This window comes from Tupaia chinensis, unplaced genomic scaffold (genome assembly GCF_000334495.1).
Source record: "Tupaia chinensis unplaced genomic scaffold, TupChi_1.0 Scaffold147918_1, whole genome shotgun sequence".
NCBI lineage: Eukaryota > Metazoa > Chordata > Mammalia > Scandentia > Tupaiidae > Tupaia > Tupaia belangeri.
In genome coordinates this window covers 1,015,570-1,030,746 of record NW_006207768.1, presented here as the reverse complement: position 1 = coordinate 1,030,746, position 15,177 = coordinate 1,015,570, and the positions used below count along the sequence as shown (strand labels likewise).

General features: G+C 44.4%; 1 protein-coding gene across 1 annotated transcript in view; it reads right to left on the bottom strand.

The window, feature by feature from the left end:
- The window catches only part of ZNF608 (zinc finger protein 608), a 143,898-nt gene that overhangs the window by 68,300 nt on the left and 60,421 nt on the right, over positions 1–15,177 (bottom strand). The window contains 1 exon segment of the mRNA XM_006169976.3: positions 7,096–7,351. Within this exon segment, the coding sequence (XP_006170038.1) occupies positions 7,096–7,351 (256 nt within the window).

Genomic DNA, 15,177 nt, shown 5'->3' with positions numbered 1-15,177 from the left:
GGGGGGATGGTCACAACGCAATCCCTTCTCCATTCTCCTCTCAGGATCTTGGGCATGCATGCACACGCGCCCGGCGTGAGTTTAAGCCACCGAGTCTGAGACTCGAACCACAGTCGACCACATGGGAGTTCAGCAACATAGCCATTATGTTAACTGCTGGTCCCAGTATATAGGAACTTTTTAGCAGTGGTAGACAGAAACCTGAAGGACTCAGGAAGAGTGAGAGGTCTGAAAGTCCAACAGCAGTGGGTTCAAATTCAGACACCCCACTCAGCAGGTGCACTGCCCTGCACAGGTGAACCCCTTTCTAAGGCTCCTTTATTAAAATATAGATACTGGCCAGCAGCGGCAGCACACGGGGCCTGCGATTCTAACGAGCTGAGGGTTGGGGTGGATTACAGCATGAAGATTCTGATGGAGGTGCTTGTCTCTCTCTCTCTCTCTCTCTCTCTTTCTCTCTCTCTCCCCCCCTCTCTCTCTCAATAAACAAACAAACAAACAAACAGACCAGCAGGTCATGTGGTAGTTAAGGCACTAGATTCCCACATGGTCTACCACAGTTTGAGTCCTGGACCCAGAGGTTTGAAAACCACACTAGGCATACACCCACAATCCCCAAAGAAGCAAGGATTAGAGTGTGACCATCCCCACTGCAGGTGATTTCTCACTTTCCTTCTCTCTGTCAAGCGCATGCACCCTATGACAAAAACACTGAAAAAAGTAAATCTTGGTCTACAAAGCTGAATCCTGCCTACCGCAGCTTACGTTTTTACACTGCCACGAGATAAAGGGAATAGGTCGTTGCTTTCCCGTAACACACACAATCACACATCATGTCCAAAGTTTAGCTATGCTACCTCATCAAGAAAGCATAAAACAAGCAGGTCCCAGAGTAAAGCAAAACTCAGGAAAGCGGCACGAAGCCCAGGAAAAGGGCTCCCTTCCCTTCTCTCCCCTTCATTCAATAAATGCTTATTGACCGTCTCCGGTATGCCTATGTGAAATCTGCCCTCCATGTTTATTTTCTGTATTTTTCTGTGAAGCTGGTCACATTAGTTTTATTATTCTTTCAAAAAAATAAATAAATAAAATAAAAAATAAAACAAAAACAAAAACAAAACAAAACAAAACTCATATGAACTTTGTTGTGGTTTATTATATATTCTTAAACCAATTTTATTTATTTCTTTGTTTGTTTGTTTTGGAAGTTTTCACCATTACACTCAGACTAATCAGAGCTAGCTCAGGGGACGTATGGTCCCACAAGTGTACGATGCGTTTCTTTTGCAGTTGCCTTTTCCACGTGAAAGCAGGAGGCACTGCTCTGAGAGTGCCCAGCCACCACAGCGATGGGGCTCCAGGAGAACCGTCCATACTTCTGCTGACAACCATCATCATAGGATGGCCCAGAAGACAAGGGGAATCTCATGGCTAGTTCGGGGAGTGGCAGGCAGAGTAAATCTTTCAGCCGCTCAAAATCTCTGCGGAATTCCCATAGAGGGTCGAGGCTGGAACTTTCTCTTATGAGCACAGTGACTGATCAACCACTCTGACCGCCAGACTCACACATTGGAGGCTGAGTTAACCACTCAGTGTAGACTGATAGGGAGCGCGTCTCTGAGCCATCGGACTGTTCTCGGTTGCTGTGTCACTGTAATCCCTGATATAGGGGTGATACAATACAAATGCTGAAATCGGTCATCTTATGCTCCCCTCTTGCTGAGTCAAAGTTGAATTAATAAGAATACTGGGCTACTTCAAGAAGTAATTTCACTCACGAAAGTATTTCAGTGACTGAAAATATGCAATGAGCCTGAACTCATGTTTAATCTGTTCTCAAATTAATCAGAATTTTAAAAAGAAGTGTTCTGTGTAAAAACTGGCAAGTAAATGCTACGGAACAGGAAGAGCAGCGTCATGCGTTAGGTTCATCTTCAATTACATAGGATCATTCATTCGGCTCTTAACAAATCTGCTTGCAGCCTCCTATGCTGCATATGTAAACGCTAGCTTCCTTATGACTTTGGAGATACAGGGGAAGCAGGAGACTCTAAGAACATCCCTCATAGTTAAAAGAGACTAATTTGTTTCCTCAATTAATTACCTTTATAACATTAATTCTCCAAATTACTTCTCATTTCTTGGAAAGCACACAGAGCATCAGGGGAAGGACCTCATATCAACAAGCCTTCCTCCTCTCGTACCTGGTGTCAAGTCTTCTCATTAAAATCACACCACCATAAGTTGCCCGTTGTATTTCTGTTGTCCCCTCCAAAAAAGGCTAACTCTTGCATATAATTCCATATTCCCTGCATTTAACAACTTTCCTTAATACTAGGAGTTTCTGAATGATTTCAAAAAAAAAAATATTTCAGCAGAGCCCACATAGAAATCAACCTGTTGTGTCTGGGCCATGCGTGAAATCAAAAGTCAACTCTACCCCTGCCATATTCATAAATCTAGGAAGAGTGGTACCAATGAGTTGTTCCAGTTCCAGCAACTGAAGTTCAAGGCTAGGCCCGCTTTCTCAACAGCACAGTGAATAAACAACTATGCTCTCTGCCACACCATGGCCTCTTGATAGACGTTATCTACTCTCTGAGGTCAACAAGGGAGGTGTCCCTGTCCATTTCACACCTGGGAAAGTGAGACAGTAATACAAGTGACTTCCATAAAGGAAAAAGATCAAGAACTTGCAGAGAGTTAGGGTATCCACTCTTTGTCCAGGCACGGTAGCTCTCAACTTTGTGTGTGTGTTAGAATTACCTAGGTAACTAACAGAATACCAATGACCAAGCTCCCCCGTGGGGCCAGCTGGTGGGTGGCCTGATGGTTAAGGTGCTGGATCCCACATGGCCGACCTTGTGGTTGAAGTCCCAGACCCAGCATCTTGAAATACACGCATGCATGTGTGGCCAAAATCCTGAGAGGAGAATGGAGGAGGAGGGACTGCAGAATGGCCATCCCCGCCCCTTGGGGGTGTTTCCTCACTTCCCTCTCTCTCTACCTTTGTCTCTCTCTCTCCCCTGCGGGCAAATATGCCCTATAGCAAAAATAAATTAATAAAAACAAAAGTAAATAAAATAAAAACCCCCCATCTGATTCAAAGGCACAGAGTTGAGAACCACTGTGCTATAACCTGTTTAAAAGACCATCACTGGTAAATGTCAGTTTCCGTTCTCTCACTCCCTTTTCTTCAATGGCTTTGCTTAGCCAACAGAAGAGTGGAAGGGGTGGGAATCTCCGAGTGGCAGAGTGGTAGATGCCGATCCTAACAATGAACCATACGACCATCCTCAAGATTTGAACCAAGTATCTTCTCTGGTGTGGCAAAAACAAACAACCAAAACATCACAGTAAGAAATATGATTCAATAAAAATCAAAAGGAAAACAAATTCACAAGAGCAAAAAAGCCAAGTTCAACCCATATGTACTTACACACATGGCTGTATACATCACATTTTTTTCTGCGCTGTTTTTTTTCATTCCCCATAAAAGAGCAAATTTTCAAACAAATAACTATACATAGGCATGTGTGTCCCAAATGTCAGGAATGAAATGCTAAGGAAATTCCTTCCGACATCTGAGAGTAATTTTGTACAATACATCATTGCTCCTATGCATTCACCTTAAAAAGAGAGATCAGAGTAGAATAACCAAACCTCCAAATGCGGTAATAGCTTTTCTCTCCTATTAAGCATGATCTGAAACCCACTAATTTTTTCCAGAGGGAACTTCTTGAGCACAACTTGATTCTTAGACACCAAGACTTCATGCCCTGGCAGTAACATTAAGGAGAACGATTGTGACTCAAGGAACCTTCCTCTAATGAAGAATTCGAAGTACAAGAAAGAGGAATATAGGGATTCTCTATTCCGATCTTGCTCTTCCCACCACCATTCGAAGAAATCACGAGAATATTCAGTATTCCCCAAAGACCGCAGAAACGAACTCTAAAAATTCTAAGATCTTAAAACACACGTATGCATACAACCTTTACACAGGTGTGAATCCACGTAACAAACTGGGTTTGCGAAAAACACTATCAGTTACGCAATACTCTCAAAATGAAAATACCAGGGAAGGGCTTTTGTTCGATTTAATCTATGGGACACTGGTCAAAGGCACCTGACAGTTTTGTAAGTGCTCAACTTGAAGCTCTTTGTTAGTGAAACCTCCCCCTGCAAAACTATTATAGCTTACTCTCCCCGCCCTTTCTCCCCAAATCCACGGCTTTCAGCTATGTCAAATACCTGGCTCCAAACGTGTTTGTTCTGAGTCTCTCTCTGTTGTTCCCCAAAGGGAAATATTAATGGTCAAGTGGGTTTCATTTTTAAATTGGTGCAAGAGCTTTGTAACTCACTGCACTGAGGGGAAAAAATGCAAATGGAATGCTCTTGAAAATGGCCGCACATTAAACACACATCTTACGATCCAGGTCTTTAGTAAGATGGGTTCTTAAATTCTATGGAGGTCAGAAGTTTAGTTTATTCAGCAAGAATAACTCTATTAACAGCTCCCGCTCCCTCTTGTCACCACAGTAAACATCCACACATTCCAAACCTTGGAAAATATGAAGCATTCAAGGGAGGGATGGAGCTGCCAAAGGCTTCCACTACTGTGCCCGAAAACCTTCTAAAGCTGGCAGTCTGTTGTATGAATGTACAAAGGCAGGCCCAGAGGTGGGTGCCCACGGATGGGAGCACGTAAAAGCGGGTATAATGGAGTCAGAAGACTGGTTTTTCAGAGAACAGGGTAGAACTGGGGAGGCTGTTATATTTATATACGATAAATACTAATAGTAATAATAATACCTCAAAGCTCTGTAATCATATGCCCAAGGTATCAAATTCCACAGCAATTCATTCACTACTGTAGTTTTTTTTAATTTTTTTAAACACAAGGATTTATTTTTCTAAATAATCCTACCTTTTATTAGAGGCCAAGGTTGAAAGTCAAAACTAAGCAGACTTAGAAGCAAAGTGAAAAATAAACCCAAGCCTTACTGCTGTTCCAGAAGGTTTGGGGCTAATTTTACAACATCTACCACCCAGTGAGGTCACACTGCAGGAACTCAGTCCTGCTCCACATGAAGAAATAAAATCTTGACAAGCAAGAAGCTGACGGGTGCTAAGTCATAGCGAAGAAATGAGAAAACAGCCCTTCACCCTAATGAGTAAATTACCCAAATAAAAGAAAATCTGACTTTCGAGTTTATGGAAATTAACCCCTCTTTCCAAATCTTTTTCCGTTCCTGAAAATGTGCGCCTAAGCTAATTAACTGTGACCTTATGAATGTCTCAATTCTTTTTCTATACTTTCAGTGTGAAACCCTTAACCACGTCTACTCTAGGGGAAAAAAAGAAAAACCAAACCAAACCAAACAAAAAAACCCACGGGAAGGCAAACTACACAACCCAAAGGCAGGAGACGAGACAGAAACCTGCTCGCCTCACAGGAGCCCTTGCGCTGTTGGGTGTCTAGAGAGACTAGCAAGGTGGGAACATTTTAATTCTGGCTCCTTCTACATCAAGTCTTCACAACATGGCTTCACAGTATTGCTTTACATGGCTTTCCAGGATATCTGAAAAACTCAAATGAAAAGTGCAAACAGGGAAGAGACCCAAAAGTCCCAAATTTCTACAGCCGAAAGTCAATTTCATTTGAGCAAATGAAAGCGCATCGCAGCCACTGCTTCATTCTCTTTCCTGGGGTTCCTTCTGGTATATTGAAGTCTCCGTTCTTCCCGACTAGTGCTATTTGCAAAAATATTTTTATCTAGTTATGAAATATATCCTACAAGAGTATATATAATGCAAGGCATAGAACTCAAAAGATGTCTCTAAAAATCTTCATTTTTCTCTCTTGAATCAGCTTGAGCAGTTTTCTGCCTTCTAAATACCTGCCACCTGATTTCTAGTCTTGAGTTTCAATCTCTTCTTCCCCAGTTCATCATTTTCCTTAACTGTTTATTTTTTCAACTACTTTTTGCCCAGCGATTACCCCCAACGTAGCCTCCTTTCCTATCTACCCGGACTTTTGCATGGATGTTCTCCTTCTTGTGAGTTTCAGTCTTTATTTTTTTCTCCATGATGCAGAGGAACCTAATGAATGATTCTGAGTCTCAGACTCCTGTTACCCAACTCTTTGCCCTTACTCCTCTCACCAATGACTGTGATATTGACAACTGTCATCTCTTTTATTCTTGATCAATCAAGCTGAAAGGGAAAAAACATTTCCCTAATTCTTTATTTTCCTTTGCTGCCCTGCCCTACTCTGGGGCATGAATCGTCCTCATTTTTTCTAGTCTACTCATTCCCCAATGGAGCGGTGCGGCTCTCTCCTTGGGACTGAATTTTCAGTTATTTGTGAACCCATTAATGACACCAGCCACCTGAAACACTCCGACCTTGAGGATCACGTGCTGTGAGCTGTGGCCAATCATAATCTGGATCCATTATCCACATAACAAACGCTCTGGTTTCTATTTCCAATAGCCACAATAGCTTAATCCCGATCATTTCTCTGTACCTCGTTTCTCTGGTGACTAATGGATTGCACTTGCCAAGTGGCTTGCTGAGTTAGGGGACAGGAGAGATCTATGTCTCTAGCCATAGAAAAGAAGTGACTGGCTCAATTAGGACTTGAGCCTTTGACCATGGCTCCATTAGCTCTGAGCACTGGTCAGCCACAACCACATAACGCCAGACCCCTCGCTCAATTCTACAACAGAAAAACAGCCCTGCCAAGACAAACTGGCCGGCACGCCAAGGTGAAATGAACCTAAGATCCCAATGTCCACAATACGTTTTAGGGGCTAAGAGAACCCAGGCCCTGCTTCTCACCATCCTTCCACTTTAGCCCGTAAGTGGAGAACCACTCTCAGAGACACCGACTCATCCTGAAGGTAAAAGCAGCCACGGACAAGACAAACACAGTTCTCGTGTCAACAACAACAACAAAAAACCCCAGAGAGCATAAACACCACTTTTCTTTCCTTTCTGAAAACCACAAAACAGATTCCCCTCTCAGGAACACACATACGTCGTGGGGAAGAGGACACGGGGAAATATAAGAAAATAAATGGTATTTACCTTCTTCTGTTTCATGCCACACGATCCCTTCCAAATTCACACTGGTCCCAGGTTCACAGGGCCCCAGACACTCTGGCTCTGTCACTACTCCAACTTCACACGTATTGACACCCACGGAACGCGTCCGAACCAAGAGCTGCTCGACCGGTGCTGCAATATTGGATGAAGATGGGGAAAAGTAGGAGGGTAGAATCTGAGGCGTGAGACTGCTGGAAATCGGCGGTGGTGGTGCTGGCACTGTAAACAGGGGGTCAACCTGAAAGACAGACAGGCTTACTGCAGTAGCGCCACATGCTATGAGTTCTTCGTCACGCAATCTGTTTACATCACTTCTAGAATACATCACCATTCCAAATTCCATTTGCAATTATAATACACTTTCAACGTTCTAATGGTGCCAAAATGGAAAGGAGAATAGAAATGAGCATTTTCTTTTTTCCTGCCAAACTAGGTAAACATTAGAGCACTAGCTTCCCCAATTACAGGCAGGCCTTCAATGTTCTTCTAAATTTACCAATGTGCATTGGCAGATGTGAATGAAATGTGCTTTGCAAAATTAAGGCTATTCCCCACTTGTAATGAAATCTTATTTCCCAAAGTATAGCATTTTCCAAAGGAGAAACTCCAATAAACACCAATAAACAATAACACACACATCATTAGACATTAAAGTACAGGAGATGGACTAAAATTGTTTTCAAAGCACCTTATAAACCATAATGAATTAAATCACTACTAAAATATATTAACTTACTCTGCTGAATATATAAAACATATAAACTTGAATACACACACTGAAATACAGAATGGGTATTATCAGCATGTATTAAGAGTAAGTCCTGGGCTAGCCGGTGGCATGGTGGTTGCGGCCAACTATGGTGATCAGGTCCTGGATCCAATGGCTTGAAAATCACATCAAGCACATTGTGTGTGTGTGCCCAGAATCCCAAGAAGAAAAAATGGAGGCGTGACCATGCCCCCCAGGGGGTGCTTTCTCACTTTCCTTCTCTGTCTGTCTACAGCAGGTGCACAAGCCCCCTGGCAAAAACTAAAAAGAAAAAAGAAAGGTAAAGAAAGGGAAGGGAAGGGGAGGGAAGGAAAGGGAAGGGAAGGGGAGGGAAGGGAAGGGAAGGGAAGGGAAGGGAAGGGAAGGGAGAAGAAAAAAAGAGAAAAGAAAAAAGAAGATTAACTCCTAACTTCTATCTTGCACTTGAGAGAATTCATGGAAGAGAGGATATAAATGTAGGTAGTACCAGGGCCGGCAGGTGGTGTGTAAAGGCACTGGATTCCCACATGGCCAACTGCAGTTTGAGTCCTGGACTTGGTGCCTTGCTTTCTTGCTTTCCCTTTCTCTCTCTCTGTCTGTCTATCTCTGGCCAAATTAAAAAATAATAAGAAGAAATGGAATTAAATAAATAAATAATTGTTTTTTACGAAAAAATGTAGGTACCCAACATCAACAGAACTTAGTTTCTCCAGTGCTCAAGTCCTTCGCGGTGTTTCGACCTGTAAAGACCTCTGATGAGTGTGACCACGGCCGGCGGCCCGCTCTCTAAACTCAGAAAATAGAAATGGAAACTAAGTCCAAGATCTCGTGACACAATGCTGTCTCCTGTGCACCCTGCCCCTAAGAGAGCACAGGAGGTCCTCACCACGCCATGTTTATTAGTCCGACGCACGGGGACCAAAGACTAGGCAGGTGCTGAAGAGGGAGATCACCAACCGACCCACTCACTCAACTACTGTGAGGACTGCCACAGAAGGGCTGTGACACCTGATGGCTCATATCATGGAAAAGCCACAGGCGAGGCACGTCCGTACCAGGTCTCCAGGTTACCTATGTCCACCCTCATGCCGCACAGACATGGCCTCCATGTAAGGAACAACACCTTGCGTGTATTATCAGCCGAGCTGACAATTCATACATACAGAAAGGACATACAGACGGTCACTGGTTAAGATTCCTCTTACTCTGCTGTTCATGCATTTCCAGTTCTCCTGTGCTAAATTATCCTTTGTCGCCACTCGGCTGCAGATGTAATATTATATGTCTCTGTTGTTGGTATTTTTACTTTGGAGAGGTTTTTGCTATAGGGCGTGTGCACTCACCAGAGAGACAGAGAGACAGAAAGTGAGAAATCACCCCCCAGGGGGGATAGTTACGCCGCAATCCCTTCTCCTCCATTCTCCTCTCAGGATCTTGGGCACGCACGTACACATGCCTGGCATGAGTTTAGGCCACTGGGTCTGGGACTTGAACTGCAGTCGACTACATGAGAGTCCAGTGACATTACCATTACACCAGCTGCTGGTCCCTGTTGGTTTTTTTAAGAGTTTATTTCCAGAAAGTCCCATGAGGAAGCGGGCTCCTGGTTAAGCAGGCGAGGCAGGCATCTGTGTGGGCGCCTCGTTCATATGACTGGAAGAACTATTTCTGCAGTTTGCATTTCACTCGAATGATAAACCAACGTTCACTTGCCTGAGTGATCCAAGATACAATAGAACAGCCCTTCACCCATCTGCATGGTAAAGAAACTTAATTTCCTGCTCTCAAAGCTGCCATAAAACTTCTTTTGCTCTATGCTTTTTATTGTTCTGCATTCTTGATCACAGAGACCAAGAAAGAAAAGCATTTCATAGCCCCAACCCCCAGATATGGTGATTTATGCTTTCATGTAAATGCAGCTTAAGGTAGATCAAAGTTCCCTCTGATAATTCCTATTTTAAAATTGAGTTGACAAATGAAGAAAGAGGTTCTCAGGGAGGACATTTAGGGGGAGGGGGACCAAGCTACCTTGTAGTCTTTATTACAACAAAAAAATTATGGGAGATACCTCCCCCCCCCCCCAAAAAAAAGACCAAAGGGACCAGCAGATGGCATAATGAATAATGAGTACATCACTGGATTCTCATGTGGCCGACAGCAGTTTGATTCCCAGACCCAGCACTTTGAAATGCACACGGGGGCTGTGTGCATGCGTGCCCAAAATACTGACAGGAGGAAAATGGAGAAGGGACTCAAATGTGGCCATCCCCCCGGCAGGTGATTTTTTTGCTTTCTGTTTCTCTGGTACACATTCCCTATAGCAAAAATCTCTCTTAAAAAAAAAAAAAAAAAAAAAAGGGAAGGAAGAAAAAAAAGAAAAGAAAATGATAAACCAGCTATTGCTGCACTTTTTTTCCGTATGCTTCCCAACAACTTTGTAGTTTATATAGCTAGTTGTAAACTACAATTTGGCATTACGTCTATAACCTAAGACAAAATAGAACAACATTCTGAAAATGTTCTTACATCAGGAGTTCTCCATCCCTTGGGCCACAGATCGGTACCCAGGACACCAGGTGAGCAAGCAAGTAAACAAGCAAAGCTGTCATGTGTATTTACAGTCACTCCCCCTTGCTCATATGGGGAGCCTGCCTGAGCTCCACCTCCTGTCAGATCAGCGGAGGGATCATAGTCTCAGAGGAGCTCAAACCCTATTGTGAATGTGCAAGCGAGGGATCTTGGCTGCACACTCCCTATGAGACTCCAATGCCTGTTGATCTGAGGTGGAGCTGAGGTAATGATGCTAGCACTGAGAAGTGGTTGCTAGTGCTGAGGAGTGGCTGCAAATAGTGCATTATGGTGAGTCGCATAATGATTTCATTATATACCGCAATGTAATAATAATAAAAATAAAACGCACGAAAAATGTAATGCATTTGAATCATCCCAAAACCATCTGCCCCCACCACTAGGCCATGGAAAACTGTATTCCACAAAAACAGTTTCTGGTGCCAAAAAGGTTGGGAACCACGGCACTACATCACCTGATCAACATCCTACCCAGAGAACAAATATAGCTCCAATTGGATGTGCGAATTAAAGGGGGTCTTAGAGATCATCAATTCTCTGATTTTGAAGATGAAGACACAATAGGTCAACAAAAGCAGTAAGAGTTATAGGGGCAGGACATGTTTCCTCTAGGACTTTGACCCCAACTCTGAACTAATTAGCTTGTGACCCTGGAGTCATTTAATCTCTCAGACCCAGCTTCCTCAAGTGGAAAATGTATTCAGCCTTCTAATATCAATGACAAATCCTCTAACGAGTTTCCAGGCTAAATCTCAATTTCAACATAACTCCACCTCCATATAAAGATACGCACACATCCATGCACTATGTGGGATATTTAAGTAATTCCAAAATCCAAGTTTCTTTTTTTTCTTTTTTTGGAGAGATTTTTGCTATAGGGCGTGTGTGCTCGTCAGAAAGACAGAGAGAGACAGAGATAGAAAGCAAGAAATCACCCCCCAGGGGCAATGGCCACACCACAATCCCTTCTCCTCCATTCTTCTCCTCTTGGGAGCTTGGGCACGCACGCACACATGCCTAGCATGAGTTGAAGCCACCGGGTCCACGACTCGAACCGTGGTCAACTACATGGGAGTCCAGTGACATAGCTATTACACCAACTGCTGGTCCCCCAAAGTCCAAGTTTCTAAGACTCCATGGCCTGAGGCGGGTAGGCTACAGTACTGTGGACCTACTAGGAAGTTAGCTGTGTTTATTTCCATTCACATAATTCAAGTGTAATGATCAAAGTTTAATTGCTATTTATAGAAAAGACTTTGGAGCCATACCCACCATGTTTTAAAATGACAACTCCGAGTTTTGGAGAGTTTGACTATAAATAGGAACTTAATCATAAATTAGACCACCAACGTGATAACAATCTAAACCCCTGAAGACCATTAGGAATATAGTTTTAGAGAAATTTCTTAGTTTTCTGTTGTGCTGGCTTCCTCATGGGCAGGTCAAGACTGCCATTCCCATAGGTACAGAACAGCACTGCCAGAGAGAAGAGAAAAGGAACTCCATCCTTTCCCCTCCTTGTGGGACTTTAGGACTTATGGGAAGGAGTGGAGCACAAAAACCATCCTACGTCCACTGCAAGCCCCTCTTCCCTTGTGATCAACTTCGAGGGTTGGTGAATTACAGTCACTCCTACCAGTGTGTGATTTGCTGTTTTTAAAATCATTCCAGAGGCCAGCTAGTGGTATGGTGCTTAATGCATCTGGATCCCACGTGGCCAACTATGTGGTCTGAATCTCGGACCCAGTGACTTGAAATCACGCCAGGCGCATGTGCGTGTGTGCCCAGAATCCCAAGAGGAGAATGCAGAAGAAGGGACTGTAGTGTGGTCATCCCTTTGGGGGGTTAATTCTCACTTTCCTTCTCTTTCTCTCTGTCTCTCTCTCTTTCTGTCTCTTTCACTCTCTGGCAAGCACACACACCCTATAACAAAACAAAAATAAAAACAACCGCATTCCAACTTTTTATTAACACTTAAAAAATTAGAGAAGAGTCTGCATTTCTACCGTCTCCTAGAAATAACTGATTAACGAGCCATGCTGGGCCCACACTGCTCTTGGTTTCAAACAGGGCTGAGCTAAACTTCTGCCCCGCTGTGTGTCCTACCACCATGGCAGGTAGAGCCTGTGCTTCCAGCCTTACCCTGAGACGGTCACAGGATGTTCCAGCCAGACGGTCACCTAGCCCAAACCACATATTCTGGAGAAAACTGTGGCCTGTATTTGTGCAAAGGCATTAAGTACCTCCAGGAGAAGCCCAGGTGGGGCCCAGCATACAGTAGTGTCAACCTGGCCAGGCCTCTGGGGCACAGCAGGCCATGTGCTGGACCGCAGTGCTGGAAACCACAGGGCCCCCTTAGTTGGGATCCCCAACCCAGCTGAGCCCAGTTGACTTGAAACAAAACAGGTGTGTAAACGCCCAAGATCCTAATGAGTTGGGTAAGGGGATTACAGAGTGACCAGACTGTGCACTAGCACAAATATAAAAGGGAGAGGAGGGGAGGGGGCATTCTACAAGCAGACAATTTGCAGGTACACACAACGGAAGACCAAAGAGGAGTAGAAAGGGAAATGATTCGATGACTGTGGCCAATTCTTTTGGCCAGGTCATGCTTCCCATGGAAGACATCCCCCCCAAAGGGTTTCCATTTTCATGCATCTATGGTGTCAAACATGAAGCCCCACACGCCATATGTAGAGCGGAGTTACAAAGGATTGTAATAGTGACCTGTGCCTTACACAAAAGATGCACGCTGATTTCTCAGGTCACTGAGCCGCAGACTGAGCCGAACCTTCTTCAACCAAGGACGCTCGGTCAGGCAGAGGGGGGCAATGGCTGCCATAAAGACACCCTCCAGGCAGAAAGTAACATAGACCGAGTGTGAACCTTGGGTTCCGCATGAGCAGGCAGGCCTGGGTTCTAATCCTGGCCCCATCAGTACTTGCTGTGTGAGACCCTGAGCAAGTTCCTGGGCTTCTCTTAGGCTCAGGATCCAGATCTTTAAAATGGGAGTGGTGAAAACAATGAACTCCAGAGAGGTGCAGCGGGATACTCCATGAGATAACGCATGTGAAGTGAATGCTCTGCACAGTGCCTAGCTCCGTAAACACTGGCTTTAAAAATATACTTTTAAAAGTCTCTAGTCTGATATTACAGTTCCCTAACCCTGCACACAACCTTACAAAGCCGCTTTTTATATCCTACTATATTTAACATAAATCTATAATCCCCTCCAAATGCATAGTTAAGTGCGGTTAAAGTGTGTTAAAAGTATAAGAAAAGGGGCTTAACCCTGAGAAGCTCAGCCCGGGGAAATACTGCTTCTTTTATACACTGGCATCTGGCAGCGGCTGACTGGCTTAATCCACCCCCATTTAATAATTTGATAGCAATGATGGGATCATCGCGAAGGTCCTGGGGAGTCCGACACTACTGTAAAATCTCCTTCTACTAATCTCTAGCTGCACCTCCTTCTCATGCATTGCCGCTCCCGAAGTCAACTCCTGCTCCTGTCAACTCAGTCACGCACCCACCCACCCATAACTCATCACCGCTCACCTGCCGTGGGCCGGGCACTGAGGAACCCGCGAGAACAAGAGCAGCCCCAGACCAACCAGGTCCCTGTCCCCATGGACTGACTGCTTGGCAGGCAGGACAGTGACGCTAATCAAAGAATCAAGGAAATGTAGCAAAATTACAACCGCAACTGTAAAACTCATCCGAAGGACAATTTATGGTGGCCTGGATGTAAAAAGTGGGGCCTAGGGAGGGACCAGCAGGCAGCATGGTGGTTAAGGCGCTGGACACTCCCACATGGCTGACCATGTTCCAGTCCCGGACCTGGTGGCTTGCTTTCTCACTTCCCCTCTTTCTCTCTCTCTGTCTCTCTCTGTCAAGTTAAAAATAAATGATTGAATAAATAAAATTTAATAAATAATTTTTTTAAAAAAAAAGTGGGGCCCGAGTTGGAGACAGTGGGGTTCGGGGATCCATCTTGGAGTTGCAACCTCCGCTCTACCGTGAACTACACACCCGGGCAAATTGCTTGATTTCTCTGGGACGCAATGCCTTCACCTGTAAAACAGGAATCACACGTGGCTGCTGTGGCCACTATGTGAGAGCTCACAAATACCTTTAGCTCAGGGCTCGGTGCAAAGTACCACTCAATACATAGGCGTCATTGCTTCTGTGCGCTACAATCCTTATTACAAATACAGTTTCTAAATCAATAGGCAGGATGGCCTTACACCGCCAAGGACTAAGATTTGCTACCTTCAGAGGGAAGTGAAGAAAGGAAACTACCAGTATCGTTCTAGTGGGAGAAACCCTTATAAAGTTCTAAACATTTAAAAATCAGTCGAGGACGGGGCTAGCAGGTGGCATGGTGGTTGAGGTACTGGATGACCACATGGCTGACCACGGTTCAAGTCCCAGACCTGGCAGCTTGAAAAATCACAACAAATACATAAATAGATAAATTAATAATCAGTCGGGGACAGAAATGAGAAAGCTCCATGCCAAAGGAAGCGATGTGCTGCCAAAAGAACCCAGATCCCACACGGCAACCACATTCACACGGTGGCCCAGGTGGCCGGAAACATGCTGGGCAGAGGCTGGAGGACTGGGGGAAAGAGACGGTGGTGTGACCAGATCCTCACTCTCTCTCTCTCTTTCTCTCTCTCTATCATGAATTCTTTTAAATTAAAAATCAGCATGAGGACTGCTGA